This window comes from Tympanuchus pallidicinctus, unplaced genomic scaffold, assembly GCF_026119805.1.
Source record: "Tympanuchus pallidicinctus isolate F22 unplaced genomic scaffold, pur_lepc_1.0 scaffold5, whole genome shotgun sequence".
NCBI lineage: Eukaryota > Metazoa > Chordata > Aves > Galliformes > Phasianidae > Tympanuchus > Tympanuchus pallidicinctus.
The window spans coordinates 59,256,391-59,269,780 of NW_026294769.1; the positions used below are offsets into that span (position 1 = coordinate 59,256,391).

The 13,390-nt window shown below is 38.3% G+C and overlaps 1 protein-coding gene across 2 annotated transcripts in view; it reads left to right on the plus strand.

The window, feature by feature from the left end:
* The first annotated feature begins 95 nt into the window (after positions 1-95).
* The window catches only part of ENY2 (ENY2 transcription and export complex 2 subunit), a 745,084-nt gene continuing 731,789 nt past the window's right edge, over positions 96-13,390 (plus strand). The window contains exons 1-4 of one of the 2 annotated variants that reach the window (XR_008211358.1): positions 96-352; positions 2,362-2,432; positions 4,478-4,552; positions 5,302-5,517. Coding sequence is in view for 1 of the 2 variants with exons in the window: in XM_052704436.1 (XP_052560396.1) it covers positions 285-352; positions 2,362-2,432; positions 4,478-4,552; positions 5,302-5,378 (291 nt within the window). In the remaining variant the exon portion in view is untranslated. Of the gene's footprint in view, positions 353-2,361; positions 2,433-4,477; positions 4,553-5,301; positions 5,595-13,390 lie in introns of those variants that run through there. The other variant, XM_052704436.1, reaches the window with a different exon arrangement.

Sequence of the window (13,390 nt, forward strand, 5' to 3'; positions counted from 1 at the left end):
GAGCGCCGCCGCGAGCCGGGAGCCGCGGGCCGAGCCGGGCGGAGACTGCATTTCCCGGCGGCGCCCGCGTTCGAGAGGACGGAGCGGGCTGTGCGCCGTGGGTCGGCGCCGCCTCCTGCTGCCGGGACTGGCGGCGCTGTGCGGGCTGAGCGCGGCGCTCCTTTCCGACGGCGCTGCCCGCGTGCGTAGGTCTGAGCCTTGCGATTTATTTTAGTGCTCTTGGCGCCGCTCGTCTCGGTCAGCCTGACTTCCGTGCAGGGTGGTGGAAAACTGAGATTTGCAAAATGAACAAAGATGCCCAGATGAGAGCCACCATTAACCAGAAGCTGATAGAAACAGGAGAGCGAGAGCGGTAAGTCCGTGCCGAAACAGGCCCTCAGCGTCGGAAACGTGTAGGGTGCGTGGGTCAGTTCAGCTCCAAAGTCCTCAAATGTCTGAATGCCAAGATACTCTGTGTTATATAAAACTTTATGACAGCGTTACCTTCTGAAGAGTTTTAGTCTGCTGTTACCATTTAAGGGAGAAGGTCTGATTAAAATGATGGACAGGGAGAGGTTGGCCTGAAACTCTAAAGCTTTTTCCGTGCAGTATGTTGTGTTGGAGAACTGTTGCCTTGTACACAAATTGCTCTCCCTCCCTTCCCTCCTTTTCCTCCCTTTTTTTTTTTCTCTTCAGTTACATTGTGCTGTGTTCTGATAAAGAGTGAGACAACCCATTCATTTCTTTTAAAGTTTTTTTGTGTGCCTTCTTTTGTTAAGGAATGAAATATGCAGGGAATTGCATAAAAAGGCAGTTGTGCAAATCACTGCGTGTCCCCAGCAAAGACAAAGGAGCGAATGGCGCGGTGTGGCACAGCAGCTGGTTTTCAGCCTTTTGTTGTCTTCTCAGTCTTCCCGCACTGCATTCAGATATCTTTAGCCTGCTTTTGACTTTCCAGTTCTCTTCTTTAAGTGTAGTTATAACACTGTGTCCCAAAAGCTGCATTTCCTTCACTGTTCTATACCTGTGTAAGTTGGAGACTTTTTCCTAGGCCGCGACACAGCCCTGTACCTACTGGAACCTTTTGGAGACTGACTTGTTTCTGTGCTACCTGCTCACTGCAACCGCTGCCTTGGTGACTTCACAGAGCTTCTACAAAGCACGCCATTGCTTGAGATGGTGCTGGGGCCTGTTTAACCGTAGAGTTTTGACAGGATGTTAAAAGCTGTACTACAAACCAGCTTGATCAGAAACTAAGCACTCTGATTTCTTTAGTTGAGAAATACCTGAAAGCAGTGAAAGTTACCTGTGTAATTACTCTGCTTTCTCGCAGCAGTTTATCTTCCTTCTATGCATTTCATAGACAGTGTATTTATATGTATATAAGTACCTGGTGCAGCATCTTCCTACACTTCATCTCTTCTGAAAAGCAGAATTTTGCTACAGTAATTCAGGATGGTACAAGATAAGCTGGCGTACTAGCTCATAGGAAAAAGGGTGGATATGTTACTTTCATCTTGTTTCTTCTGTTCTTCAGTACTGCTTCTTTTCTAGTTTGCTTTCAGTACTCCCTTTCAATGTATGGTGTGCACGTATCACTGCAGTAGGTGGTTGTACATCTTGTCCATTTATAGTTTAAATTCTTATTTCTTATGCTTAAAAATTTTAGGAAGCACTACAGCTTTTTTTTTTTTTTTTAGTTTAATTGATACAATTTAGTAGAAAAGATTCCTTTTGTTTTAACATCTAGATTTCTGTTGTGAAATCAGTCAGGTTTCTCATTTCCAATTTGAGATTGAAATATCAAAACACTTTTTTTAAATAAAAAGAAGAAGTGCTACTGTTTTTCTTTGCTGCCCCAAGATGCAAGATCCCTATCCCTTCTTATCCAACACAAATTAAAACGCTATTGGAGAGACAGTGGACAACATAAATGGCACCAAATTCTTCTTTCAGAGAGGAGAGGAGGGAAAATTTATTTATTTTGAAGCTCTGGTTTCAAATAAAATATTTTGACTTTGAAAGTTGGTGTTTGCAACTAAATTGACTTAGTTCATACAATCATTAAGGTTGGAAAAGGCCACTAAGATCATCTAGCCTAACCACCAACTCACCATCCTGCCCACTGAATAGTGTCACCAATTGCCATGTGTTCCTTGAAAACCTCCAGTGATTCACAGGCTTAGCTTCTAAATCAACTCCTTTTCACAGTTTACCATACATGGTAAACTGAAATTCGTAGTAATTCAGGATGAACTTTGAATGCAGTTCAGCCATTTCTGCTGCTGTCTTGGAAATTCTGCTATGAGTAGCAATGGAAACATATTTGAGCTTGTTAGAGATGTTTGCTGTTCCTAACGAGTTTGTTTATTGCCTTAACAGCCTTAAAGATTTGCTGAGAGCCAAGTTAATTGAATGTGGCTGGAAGGATCAGTTGAAGGCACATTGCAAAGGTAATGATGCTCAAATAACTAGCATCCTTTGTGGGCAACTGTGGCTGTGACCAAGTAAAGGTTCTACATTTAGGCTTTACTGCCTAACAGTAAATTTAAATGATGTTCAGGGAAGAGGAAACTATCTCTGTTAGTTGGTTTCACATGCAAGAAAGCATCTTGCCGTATTTAGGGAAAAAAAAAATCTTGAAACTTTCTTCTACTTTGAAACTTATTAAGCTCCTTATAAAAGTATTGGAATTGGTACACTAAATATTCATGACCATACAGCTTTTTATTTAGAGGGAGATGAGTTCTGTGCTACAGGTGAATAAAAAAAGGAGAAAGGAAAAGGGAGAACAGAGAGTAGTACACAGCTTAGAAAAGTATGAGAACTGTGTCATCTGTATACAGGAAAGAAAAGAGTATATTTGTAATAGTTTTTAACAATTATGAAAATAAAATAATCTACCTAAATGAGGAAAAACAAGCTGATGAACCATTAGGCACCTAAATCTTCAGTTTTCAGAAAACTGTTTTTCATTACTGCAATTTAGTTACTTGTAAACTGTTGTTTTAAGAATAGTATTTAAACCTCCAAGAGTATTACTAAAATAACTTATGCAAATAATGTGTCCATTTAGCTTTTGCTTTAATTCTGATTTGGTCTATCAACCAAACACTTATAGGACTGTGTTTGCTAGATTGCTTTCATAGACGGATTTGCAAAGAAGGCTGAAATGATGAACACTTGCAGTTTTCTGCCTGATGACCACTGCCAGAGATTACCCATTTATATAGTACAGATAATGAAAGGAATGTTTGTCTACCTCAGCTGTACACTTTATAATCTGCTGTTGTAAAGTTAGTTGAAGTAGTTGGGCTTACATTAGTACTTAGCACTGTAACAGCATCTGCTGAGACGGCAAATAAAATTCAGTTATCCCTACAAAGAGTATAATAACCTCCAGTAGAAAGGTCAGAGTGTTGGTTGGTTTTTTGTTTTTTTCCTTTCATTGTTTTTACTGCTGATCAGTCTAGAAAGTCCTGCATGTTGGTCACAGCAGCCCCAGGCAACATACAGGAGTGGGGAGGAGTGGCTGGAAAGCTGCCTAATGGAAAGCAACCTTGGTTTACTGATGGACAGTCGGCTGAATATGAGCCAGCAGAGTGCCCAGGTGACCAAGAAGGCCAATGGCATCCTGGCTTGTATCAGGAAGGGAGTGGTGAGCAGGACTAGGGAAGTCATCCTGCCCCTGTACTCAGCACTCAAGGCCTCACATCAAGTACTGTGTTCAGTTTTGGGCATCACAGTACAGAAAGGACATTGAAGTGCTGGAGCAGTCCAAACTCCACATCAAACTCCAGTTCTGCATACTGATATGCAGTTAAAACTTGCTTTAAACAGTATTTATTTTAGGTTTATGCTTTTGAATTGAGACATTTTCAGCATGAACTTTTGCATTTTTTTCAGTAGCATTCTATACAGTATAAGTAAACAGTTTATTTAAATACCAGTATGTGTTAAAGATACAGGATATCATAAGCATAGCTTTTATTTATTTTATTTATATCTTTCTTTCAGAATTGCTTTTTAACTTTGCTGGAATATATAGAAATATATTGATTAAAATGCTTAAAGTAATTGTAAGTAATTACTGCCTCTGTGAAGGAAAAATCTTTTTCAAATTCCATTTCTTTCTCTTTAGAAACATTGTTAACATAGCAATGAGATGAACAGACCATCTTGTAAACTACTAAACTTTCTAGTAATATGCACAATTAATAATGTTCAGATTAAGCTTAAGCTTTCTAAAATTTATTTTAAGCTATGAGGTGACAGATATATCAGTAGTGGTAGGTTTCCATCCTTATACCTATGTTATGAATTGGAGATCTAATCCACGGTTCAATGCAGTAGAAAAAGTGAATTAATAACCTAATCTAAGTCAAGAGCTAAAGGCTTCCCTAATGACCTGTGAGTGCGTGCTTTTTGTCTTAATCACACAAGGTTTGTCTTCTAATTAATGAGTTAAGGTTTCAAATATGTATTTTGTCTTCCCCAGATGTCATTAAAGAAAAAGGATTAGAGCATGTTACTGTTGATGATTTGGTGGCAGAAATCACTCCCAAAGGTAGAGGTAAGAAAGCACAAAAACAGACATCATAATACATTAATAAACATAACTACCTGTATTGCAAGAATATTTTGAAAGCAGTACTATGAAACTGCCTATGTTGGATACAAGGAAAAATGTTAATATCTGAATGTTAGCTCTGAATAAAACATGTAAGTGTAATTTAAGTAACAGCTCTTCAGCATTTGTAATGAACTGTGTGTGTGTAAACTACTACAGATTGTTATTTAGTCACGAGTCTGTATCTGTCTTTATGATTGATTTAATGCTCCCAAGAAAACATTGGGTATGAGGCAGAGTTGTTTCAAAATTCCAGTTCTCTTTTAAATGGAATTTCTGGATTAATGGTACTGGAATGAAAGAACAAAGGACAGTGCATATAAATGCAGGACATATGGAATCTTAAGATACTGTGATCTTCTTTATGTAGTTCATGAACTCTCTAATAAGCTTTGGTGTTAGTGGGAGAAACTTTGTTCAGTGTTAAAAAATAGGCCTTCAACTTACTGAAGATCCTTACTCTTACGTCATGGCTGAGATTGTTGCTTTTAATTTTGTGAAAGGAAGAAGTACCCAGGATTAGCAAACCAGTTTCTGGTCACTATATCCTGTTTACTGTTGAATAATTGTTTCCCTAAGACTTTTTCAATTTTCTTGACTGTGGCCAGAAGAAACCTAGTTAATATTAGTGTGGTTTTCCTTTGTTTGTTTGTTTGTTTGTTTTTTACTTCTTGCTTTCTTGTATTTTTCAGCCTTAGTACCAGACAGTGTGAAGAAAGAACTCTTACAAAGAATAAGAACATTCCTCGCCCAACATGCCAATCTTTAACTTCGTTGTCTTGGATACAGCATTTCTGTTTCTGCATTATGTCAGTCGTGTCAGGATTGGAATGCAGTTTCCATGCTTAAGGATTAAAGTTGTTTTTTGGGGTTTTTTTTTTTGTTTGTTTGGGTTTTTTTGTTTGTTTGTTTTTTTTAAGATGAGTTGAAATTTTGTTGCACTGCATCAATTTCCTGGTGTTATTTTAATAAAAAATTCTGTGGACTTGTGCTTCTATGGCTCTTCATCAGTGCACTGTAATAGGGTGACACCTGTTTCAGTTTTTAACAAGCATGTTATTAGGTAATGCAGAAGAGAAAAGAAATCCGAAAAATCAGCTATGACATGCTGTTGAGCATTTTCTTGCTTATTTTTCCTAAGTATTGTGATAGCATGAAGAAATTCAAGACTGTCTTCTGTAGTACTTCATTGTTGGAGGGTGGTTCAAAGTCTCTGACTTGTGTTGTAAACACTCAGTAACTCATAAGAGGTTTAATGATTCAAACAAAGGCAATTGTGTCTCTTGTAAGTAATTCTCTACTCCTTTTTCTTTTCAATCAAAAAAAGTCATTTATCCTGATATTGTTTTTTAGCTTAGCCAGTATTATTGGTAACTTTTAATTATGTGTGTGTTTTGAAATCTATATGATACAGTAATAATGCAACATAAGCCTCAAGATAATAATTTTTTAATTATTATATTTGGAACTGCAACATCAGCCAAGACTATGAATGATGGAAAAAATAATAAGAGTTGATGAAAAGGAAGTCGGGAAAGTGGCTTTGTAGGAAGAATGTTCAGTTTTAGGGAACTTCCATTTGAGATAAATTTAAATTGATAAGGAAGTGTAAATGAGCATAAGGAGAATCTCAACAAGCTACTAACCTGGCTACGAGGAAAAATTAATGACTGAATGTAAATCTAATTACTCCAAACTGGAAGAACTCCAAAAGGTATCAGAGTTGTTCAGGCAATTTTGCTTACTCGGCAGGATGGCTGGCTGGAGTGGTTACCCAAGGAGTCCAGGAGGTGGCAGCCGCAGCCTGGGGATTGCCGTGGGCTCTGCTGCATCCTTGTTCAGCCACTTCTTCAGAGAAAATAATATGCTGTGTGACAGAGCTGGGTTTTTGTTTCACATGCTGAGTGTTTGAAGCCAGACAGCTGGGGCAGCAGCTGAACCAGTCCAGTTGGTGGTAAATAGCTGTGATGAAATGGATGAAATGGCAGAGGTGTGATGATCAATGCTGGAGTGCAAGTGTATGAAATTACCTGCTCTGGCTGGAATTAGTGAGCAGCAGGGTGTGATGGATCTGCCTGTAATAGTACACCATACAGGGCCGAGTTCTTGCTGAGACTGGAACTCGGCACAAGCCAAGGCTGGGGTCTGCCATGTAACACAGCTGCAGCTTTTTAGGCTCTGGCTGGTACTGCCATGAACCATGCCAGTTAGAGCGTGCTTAAGTTTTTGTCTCTAAGCTGCTGAATAATGGTGGACACTAGAAAGAAAAAGTTCTTTCTTCCACTTAAAGGCCCTTACACTTATTATTACACTTATTTTGTAAAATGATTATTTGCAATGAGTATGTTCTGTTTGATTTCAAAATCTGAGTGTTTATTCTAAGCTCTTCATTGTAGGTTTAATTTACTCAGCGGTAACTGATAGAAGACAGAATGTTTCTTCACGTAATCCAGCATAATATGTGCTGTTTAAGTATCTATTTAAATGCAGGACAAGGCTGTAAAATATCTTCCACGTCCTTCCTCTATTGTTCTTAGAGGTTTTTCCTGACATGCTTCAATATTTTCCACAGGCCTTTAGAAGTCTCTTCTTGATGAATGGCCGCAGTGTACCTAGAACTTGATCCAAAGCAACCACTAATTTCCTTTATTTTACATCTCCAGCAGTATGAGAGAACCAGACTTTATGTTTTGATATATCATACTGTGTAAGGCTTGTTGTCCAATTAATAAACACTGGAGATTTAATCTAGAACATGACAGTTCTCTAAATACATCATTAACTTGCTGTAAGTGCTTTGTCGTTCTCTTCTATAGGCATTCATTCTTGGTACACAGTAAAGACTGAACACATGAATTTTCACAAATTCACAAAACCAATCTGAACTTGAAGGTTGAACAAATAATTATTTCACATACTTCCAAAAATAAGTTGTAATGTTTTGCCCAAGCTGACCTGGAATGTAAGAGCATTCAGAGAAAGAGAGGATTCCAGCTGACCAGTCACACGTCAGCAGCTTGTCTGCATGGCATGGGCTGTTTCTGACATCAAAACAGAGCAGCACATTCTACAGTGAGGTCTGTTCATCAGATCAGTGCAGCCTCTGTACTCTGAGTAAAAAGCATAATTAACTACCTATACAGATCCAAAGAATACTGCTCAGATATCTTGATAAGTATCTAAGGATGAGGTTACGTTTGCATTGCTATTGGCCAGAGGTTTCTTGAGAAATAAAATGCTCCCTTTAGGGACGTAATATTTTTAACTGTTGGTTTCATTAGCAGATGCACAGGGATGGCTTTGTTTTGCAAACTGTTGTCTGCAGAATCTGTTTCTACTCACTTGGTTGAGGATTGAAAACAGTTGGTAATATTCAAGATGTGGCCAGAAAAACATTGTCCTTTTATTTTTCTTGCTGTTTTGGGGATAGTTTTTTTTGCACACTGAAAAATAAGATGACCTGTGCTGCTAAAAGTCCCATACCTACATTTACATTTACAGACAGATGTGTTAACTTTTGCTCTGATTTTTGGGTGGCCCTGTGTGAGGCCAGGATCTGGGCTCAATGATCCTTACAGGTCCCTTCCAACTCAGGATATTCTATGATTCTAGAAACTTATTCCCCCAAAATTTCAGTATGCCTAATGTCATGAAGTGTACCTGTTCCTTAGGAATGTTTGTGTAGACAGCACCCAGAAATAGACAGTTAAGAATGTGTCAGTTTAAGATTGATGGAAATTATCTCAGCTGTGGGTTTACACTACTTTTAGCTGACAGCCATATAGATAACTAGCAGCAGAATCAGCTTAGTCTTCTTGCAGACAAGCCTGTAAGAAATAAAATCAGTTTGTATATTGGCATTGAAATAATGAGTCAGATAACAACCAGAGTAAATGAGTATATCTCTGGCTGCTCACTGAACACCATATTCTATGTGACTATTTGAATAGTCCTCCCGATGTCAATGGAAGACCAATAGAGAAAAGTCAGTTCATCCTCTCCTTTAGTCAGTCCCTGAGGGGACTGAAACACAGTCTGAAAAAAGTGAAGCACAGGGTGAACTGAAACGTTCTTTCATTTTAATTTGTTTGGTAATTATTTTTCCAAGAAAACTTCTCTGTGTTGACATGGTCTGTTTAAAAGAAGCTATTAATCAGCAATATCACCTGAAAATTATGCTGAGATATCAAACTTACACTCACATGCCTTAAAGCCTTATCATTTTGTCACCATGAGTTTTTCCAATTTTTTTCCCAATATCTATTAAATTTTTTCCTCTTCTTCCTTCTTGTTTATTGCCATAAAATTAACATACAAAATTTTATTGCTTCGAAAACAAGCATGTGAAAATGCTTAAGTGCTATTATTTTTGCTTCTCAGCTGCCCAACCTAGATGGCCCTTTGGACTGATAGCTCTGCACTACTAAGCCTGTGTCCTCATCTTTTCTTTCACATAATTGAGTATGTTTAATTTTGGTGATAAAATATGTTCAATTGTAGTGATCGCGATATCTTGCAGCTTGGGCTCTGCCTTACTTAGTGATTGAGTTTTCATCAGAGCGATGAAGAATATCCAATGCTCTTACCTGCTGGCTTTCTTTGCAATTGAAATCAGTATTGTGTTCTACTTGGCCTCTTTTTCTCAGCTGTTCGGTTTCTGAAAAAACAGCTGTGGCTGCAGAGCCAAATTTGTAATGATGAGCTCAAAATGAGGAAAACTTCATTCGTTTCCTCATGCTTCACTACTTTAGTGTAACGAATAGGTTAATCAGCAGTCTGCTTGGAATGAGAGAGGATCTGGTCTCACTTGAGGGTATTTCTCATTTCCTGTGATGCTTTCCATTTGAACGGTATTATTCTCAAAATGTTCTTTACATTTACCTGAAAACTAAACAACTGGTTTACTAACAGGTCATCAAAAAAAAAAACAAAAAAAAACCCAACAAACAAACAAACAAAACCCTCTAAGAAATTCCTGATGATTTCTGTTTGTTAGAGTTCTAGCAGAGAGGTTATCCATTCTTTCAATCATTGATCAGTCAAGTATCAAGCTGCTGCTGATAAAATCTGCTGTTGGCATGCCAGCCGGTGAGCACTGACGAGGGCAGAGCACCCTGTCCTGTTCTGTGTTCTGTCAGCTGGCTCTGTTCAAGCCTCTGCGTACAAATTCAGCTCTCTCTTTCTGGAAGAGCTGGCTTTGTTCAGAGTTACTCAAACTTTCTGGAAGTTCAGTACTGGAAGTTCAGGAGTGATCCCTGGAGCAGCCAACAGCAGCTCAGTTTCTTCCAGCTGAAGAACAAAAACCAGATTATATGTACACTCTGTCTTTGCACTTATTCACCATTGCAAAATATACTGAGGTATCCCCAAAAGTTTTAAGTTCAGAGCAGTTCACTGACCTGTGTAAACATATTCCACTTTTTACTCCTTTGGTCTGGAAAAGCTGAGCAGCACTTTAAATGTGATTTTCTACCACTTTTGAGGATCAGCCTTTTAATGAATCCTAATGATGCAGTTTCCACAAACAGAAATGCTGCTTTGGTTAAATACAAGCAGAATTTATTAGTCCCATTACAGGTATGATTTGGTAGAATATCAAACCCTAGGAATCTACAGTAGAAATGTCAGTAGCAGTTACCAACTGTAATATCTCTTTGTTAATTTAGTTCAAAATATCCTCACATCTAGTTAACTGGTTTCGTAATTTCTTCACATGCATTTTATTCTGAGATAAGTTTCTGCCCAAATCCTGGATCAGACTTCTAATATTTGAGTATTTCAGATTAGATTTCAAAATACCTGTTGACATTTTTTCGCAAGAGGGTATTTCAGCAAATAGCCAGTGGGTGGAAAGCGGCCTGTTCTCCCTCTGAGAAAAAGATCAGAAAGAATATTATCTTCGTCTAGTTTTTACCTGTTGACATGATGTGGCTTAAATGCTTTCTCACTGCCATGAAATAAAGAAAACTTGATGAAAACTGTATTTACTTCATTTCCTAATTTCCTTTTTTAATTGCTGCCTCCTCTAGCCTATGCCTGTTAGTTAACCAGCTGCTGTTTCACTACCACCATCAAAACTTAGATTTAGATGTCCCTACACAAATTTAATCAAGACAGTAAAGTTTTTCTTAAGCTAATATTTAATTTAGTCAGATTTTGGGAGCTCAATGCTGTCAACATCCATACAGTCTTAACACACAGTTGCTCAGTTAAGAACCCGAGTTTTGAAGTTTCTGATCTATGAGCATAGGTATTTTATGCTGCACTGATTTATTTTTAAATGAGAAAAGGGAGGATTCGTGATTAAGCCTTTTTAGTTAGTTAGTTTGTTTGTTTGCTCTTTTTCCTGCTAAGCTCTTTCCTGAGGTCTAGAATAATTATTCTTGAAAAGAGTCAATTTAATCTGGCAGACGATACAAACAGCATTTTCATTAAGAAAAATCCCCATCATCACAGGCTGTAGTTATCCTGCATTACAGTGGATCTATTCCAGTGCATACAAAGTTTAAATTTCTCTCTTCCATACTCTCAAAGTAAAGTACATTTTGTTTCATTTTTTGTAAGCAGAAGAGAGCAACCTGCAGCAGGCTTTCCAGAGGAGCTGAGCGTGCTGCATCCCTGGAGGCATTCCAGACCAGATAAATGGAACCCTGGGCATCCTGATCTAATGAGAAGCAAGCCCACGGTGGGGGAGGCAATTAGAACTAGATGATCTTTAAGGTCTCTTCCAACCCAGGCCATTCTGTGATCCTATAATTCAGTGATCTTACCAATAGGTGAAAATTCTAATACCAAATATTGATGTATGAACAGCATCATGATCCACGCCCACCAAAAAAATCCACAAAACATTAGAATTAAAATCTTCTGTCTTTAAAATCTTGTCTCCCTAACAAGGCTTTGTACCTAATTTTTCCATGCTGTGAACTATCTTTTTCGTTTCCCTAAATTCAAATCTGTGAAACATACATCTATTTGCAGGCTTGCATGTGTGTATCCACACACATATTTTTACAAAGCAACGTGCTATGTACTTAAGTATTTAGAGGATTTAAAGTCAACACCATTCCTAGGACCCACCTTCAAAGAACTTGAATATAATGTATAGAATTTTTACCTTAACGAGAAGCATAAAAAAGGCTGTGAATGTAAGTCAGGCAAGGTTACTTAATAACTAAATCATACAGGATGGAAAGAGAGCTTTTCATTTTAGTAGTGAAGTGATAAATTGGTTGTATAAAGGTCCTATTAACCTATCTCTATTTTGCAGTTGTGGAACTGTTGTTTGTTTATTTTATGCATACGTTTTCTCTATTAAAATCAATATTAAAGACTAGAGCCAACATGGAACATCATCATCTACAATACATTTTAAATTGAATTTAAAAGACAATATTCACATCTGCTATTAAAAACTACTCAACTTCAACGAAGTGGCAGCTACAGAAGCTCTTAAGTGTTATAACTGTAGATACAATTATGGATGCTGCAGTTATATCTATTCACAGTTCTCTGTACATGCTGGGGTTACCCCACTGCAGCTAAAAGCATGCTGAGGCACTCAACTGGTAGCTAGAGGAAGCCAGTATTTAGACAACAGAACAGAATGCTTAAATCCCCATGAGATCTGAATCCCAGTTACACCTAGCATTTATTGATGGGATTTGCTTCCTGCCAAAAGAGCAGCAGCAGCTACTGCTTCCTTTAGGATGTGGCTGAATCAAGGCTAAACTTTTCTCTGGGATAACTTAGAGCCTAATAGTTATATCACACAGTCAAGATCTAAATATCATATAGATTCTTTATTTGTGAAAGAGATGGGTTGTTTACCTCCTTCCCAATCCTACAAAACACTCTTTTAATCTGCCTCATGGGAGAACGATCTTACCATAGTCTTTTCTGTTGAGTCTCATGGGAAAAGTAAAATTGCAGTACTTACATACATTTTTGCTACTATTAAAAAAACAAAACAAAACAAAAAAAACCCAAAAAACCTAATTGAGAGAGCAAGAGGAAGTCTGCCTATCTGTGCAGCCCAGTGATTAGCTCACTTACATGGCAGGGACAGAGAAAACTGAGTTCTGGTATACCTCCAGCACTGATTTTGTATGCTGAACCATCATCAGTAAACAAAGGAAGGAAGGAAGGAAGGAAGGAAGGAAGGAAGGAAGGAAGGAAGGAAGGAAGGAAGGAAGGAAGGAAGGAAGGAAGGAAGGAAGGAAGGAAGGAAGGGGAGGAAAATTTTTAAGCATCAGGATAAAGGTGCACATTCTTTATTCTTTGCATTCTTTACAGTGCTGAATAAGTCAACCAACCTTTTTCAGCCTGAGGAGCATATTCCTTAGAGACTGGGCCTCTGCCTGCAGAGGTCCTGTTGGCTGGCCAGGCTCCAGTTTGAAGATTGGTGCCTAGAAGAGAGATACCAAAAGGAATCAAAACCTGAGATCATTCTCAGGGGAGCAACTAAAAGTGTCCAGTTCAGCAGAAAACCAAACTTCTGCCTGCTCTGAGCCTCTGAGCTCAGGAAGATTTGGGCAGCCATTGCAACTCCTTGTCCTCTCTTGGACACTGTTTCCAAACAAAATTTTGCCTTTTCATAGTTTCGACTATGATTTTATATATAACACATGCTTGTTAAAAGTTTGTTGAATTTTCCCAACACAGACTCTTGCCAAAATAGTAATTTCTTCTATCCAGCATTAATAGACATGAGGGAAAGAATTTAAGGTATGCTGGCACAAGCAGTGAAGAGCACGGCCTGAAAGACCTCTGAAAGAAAAG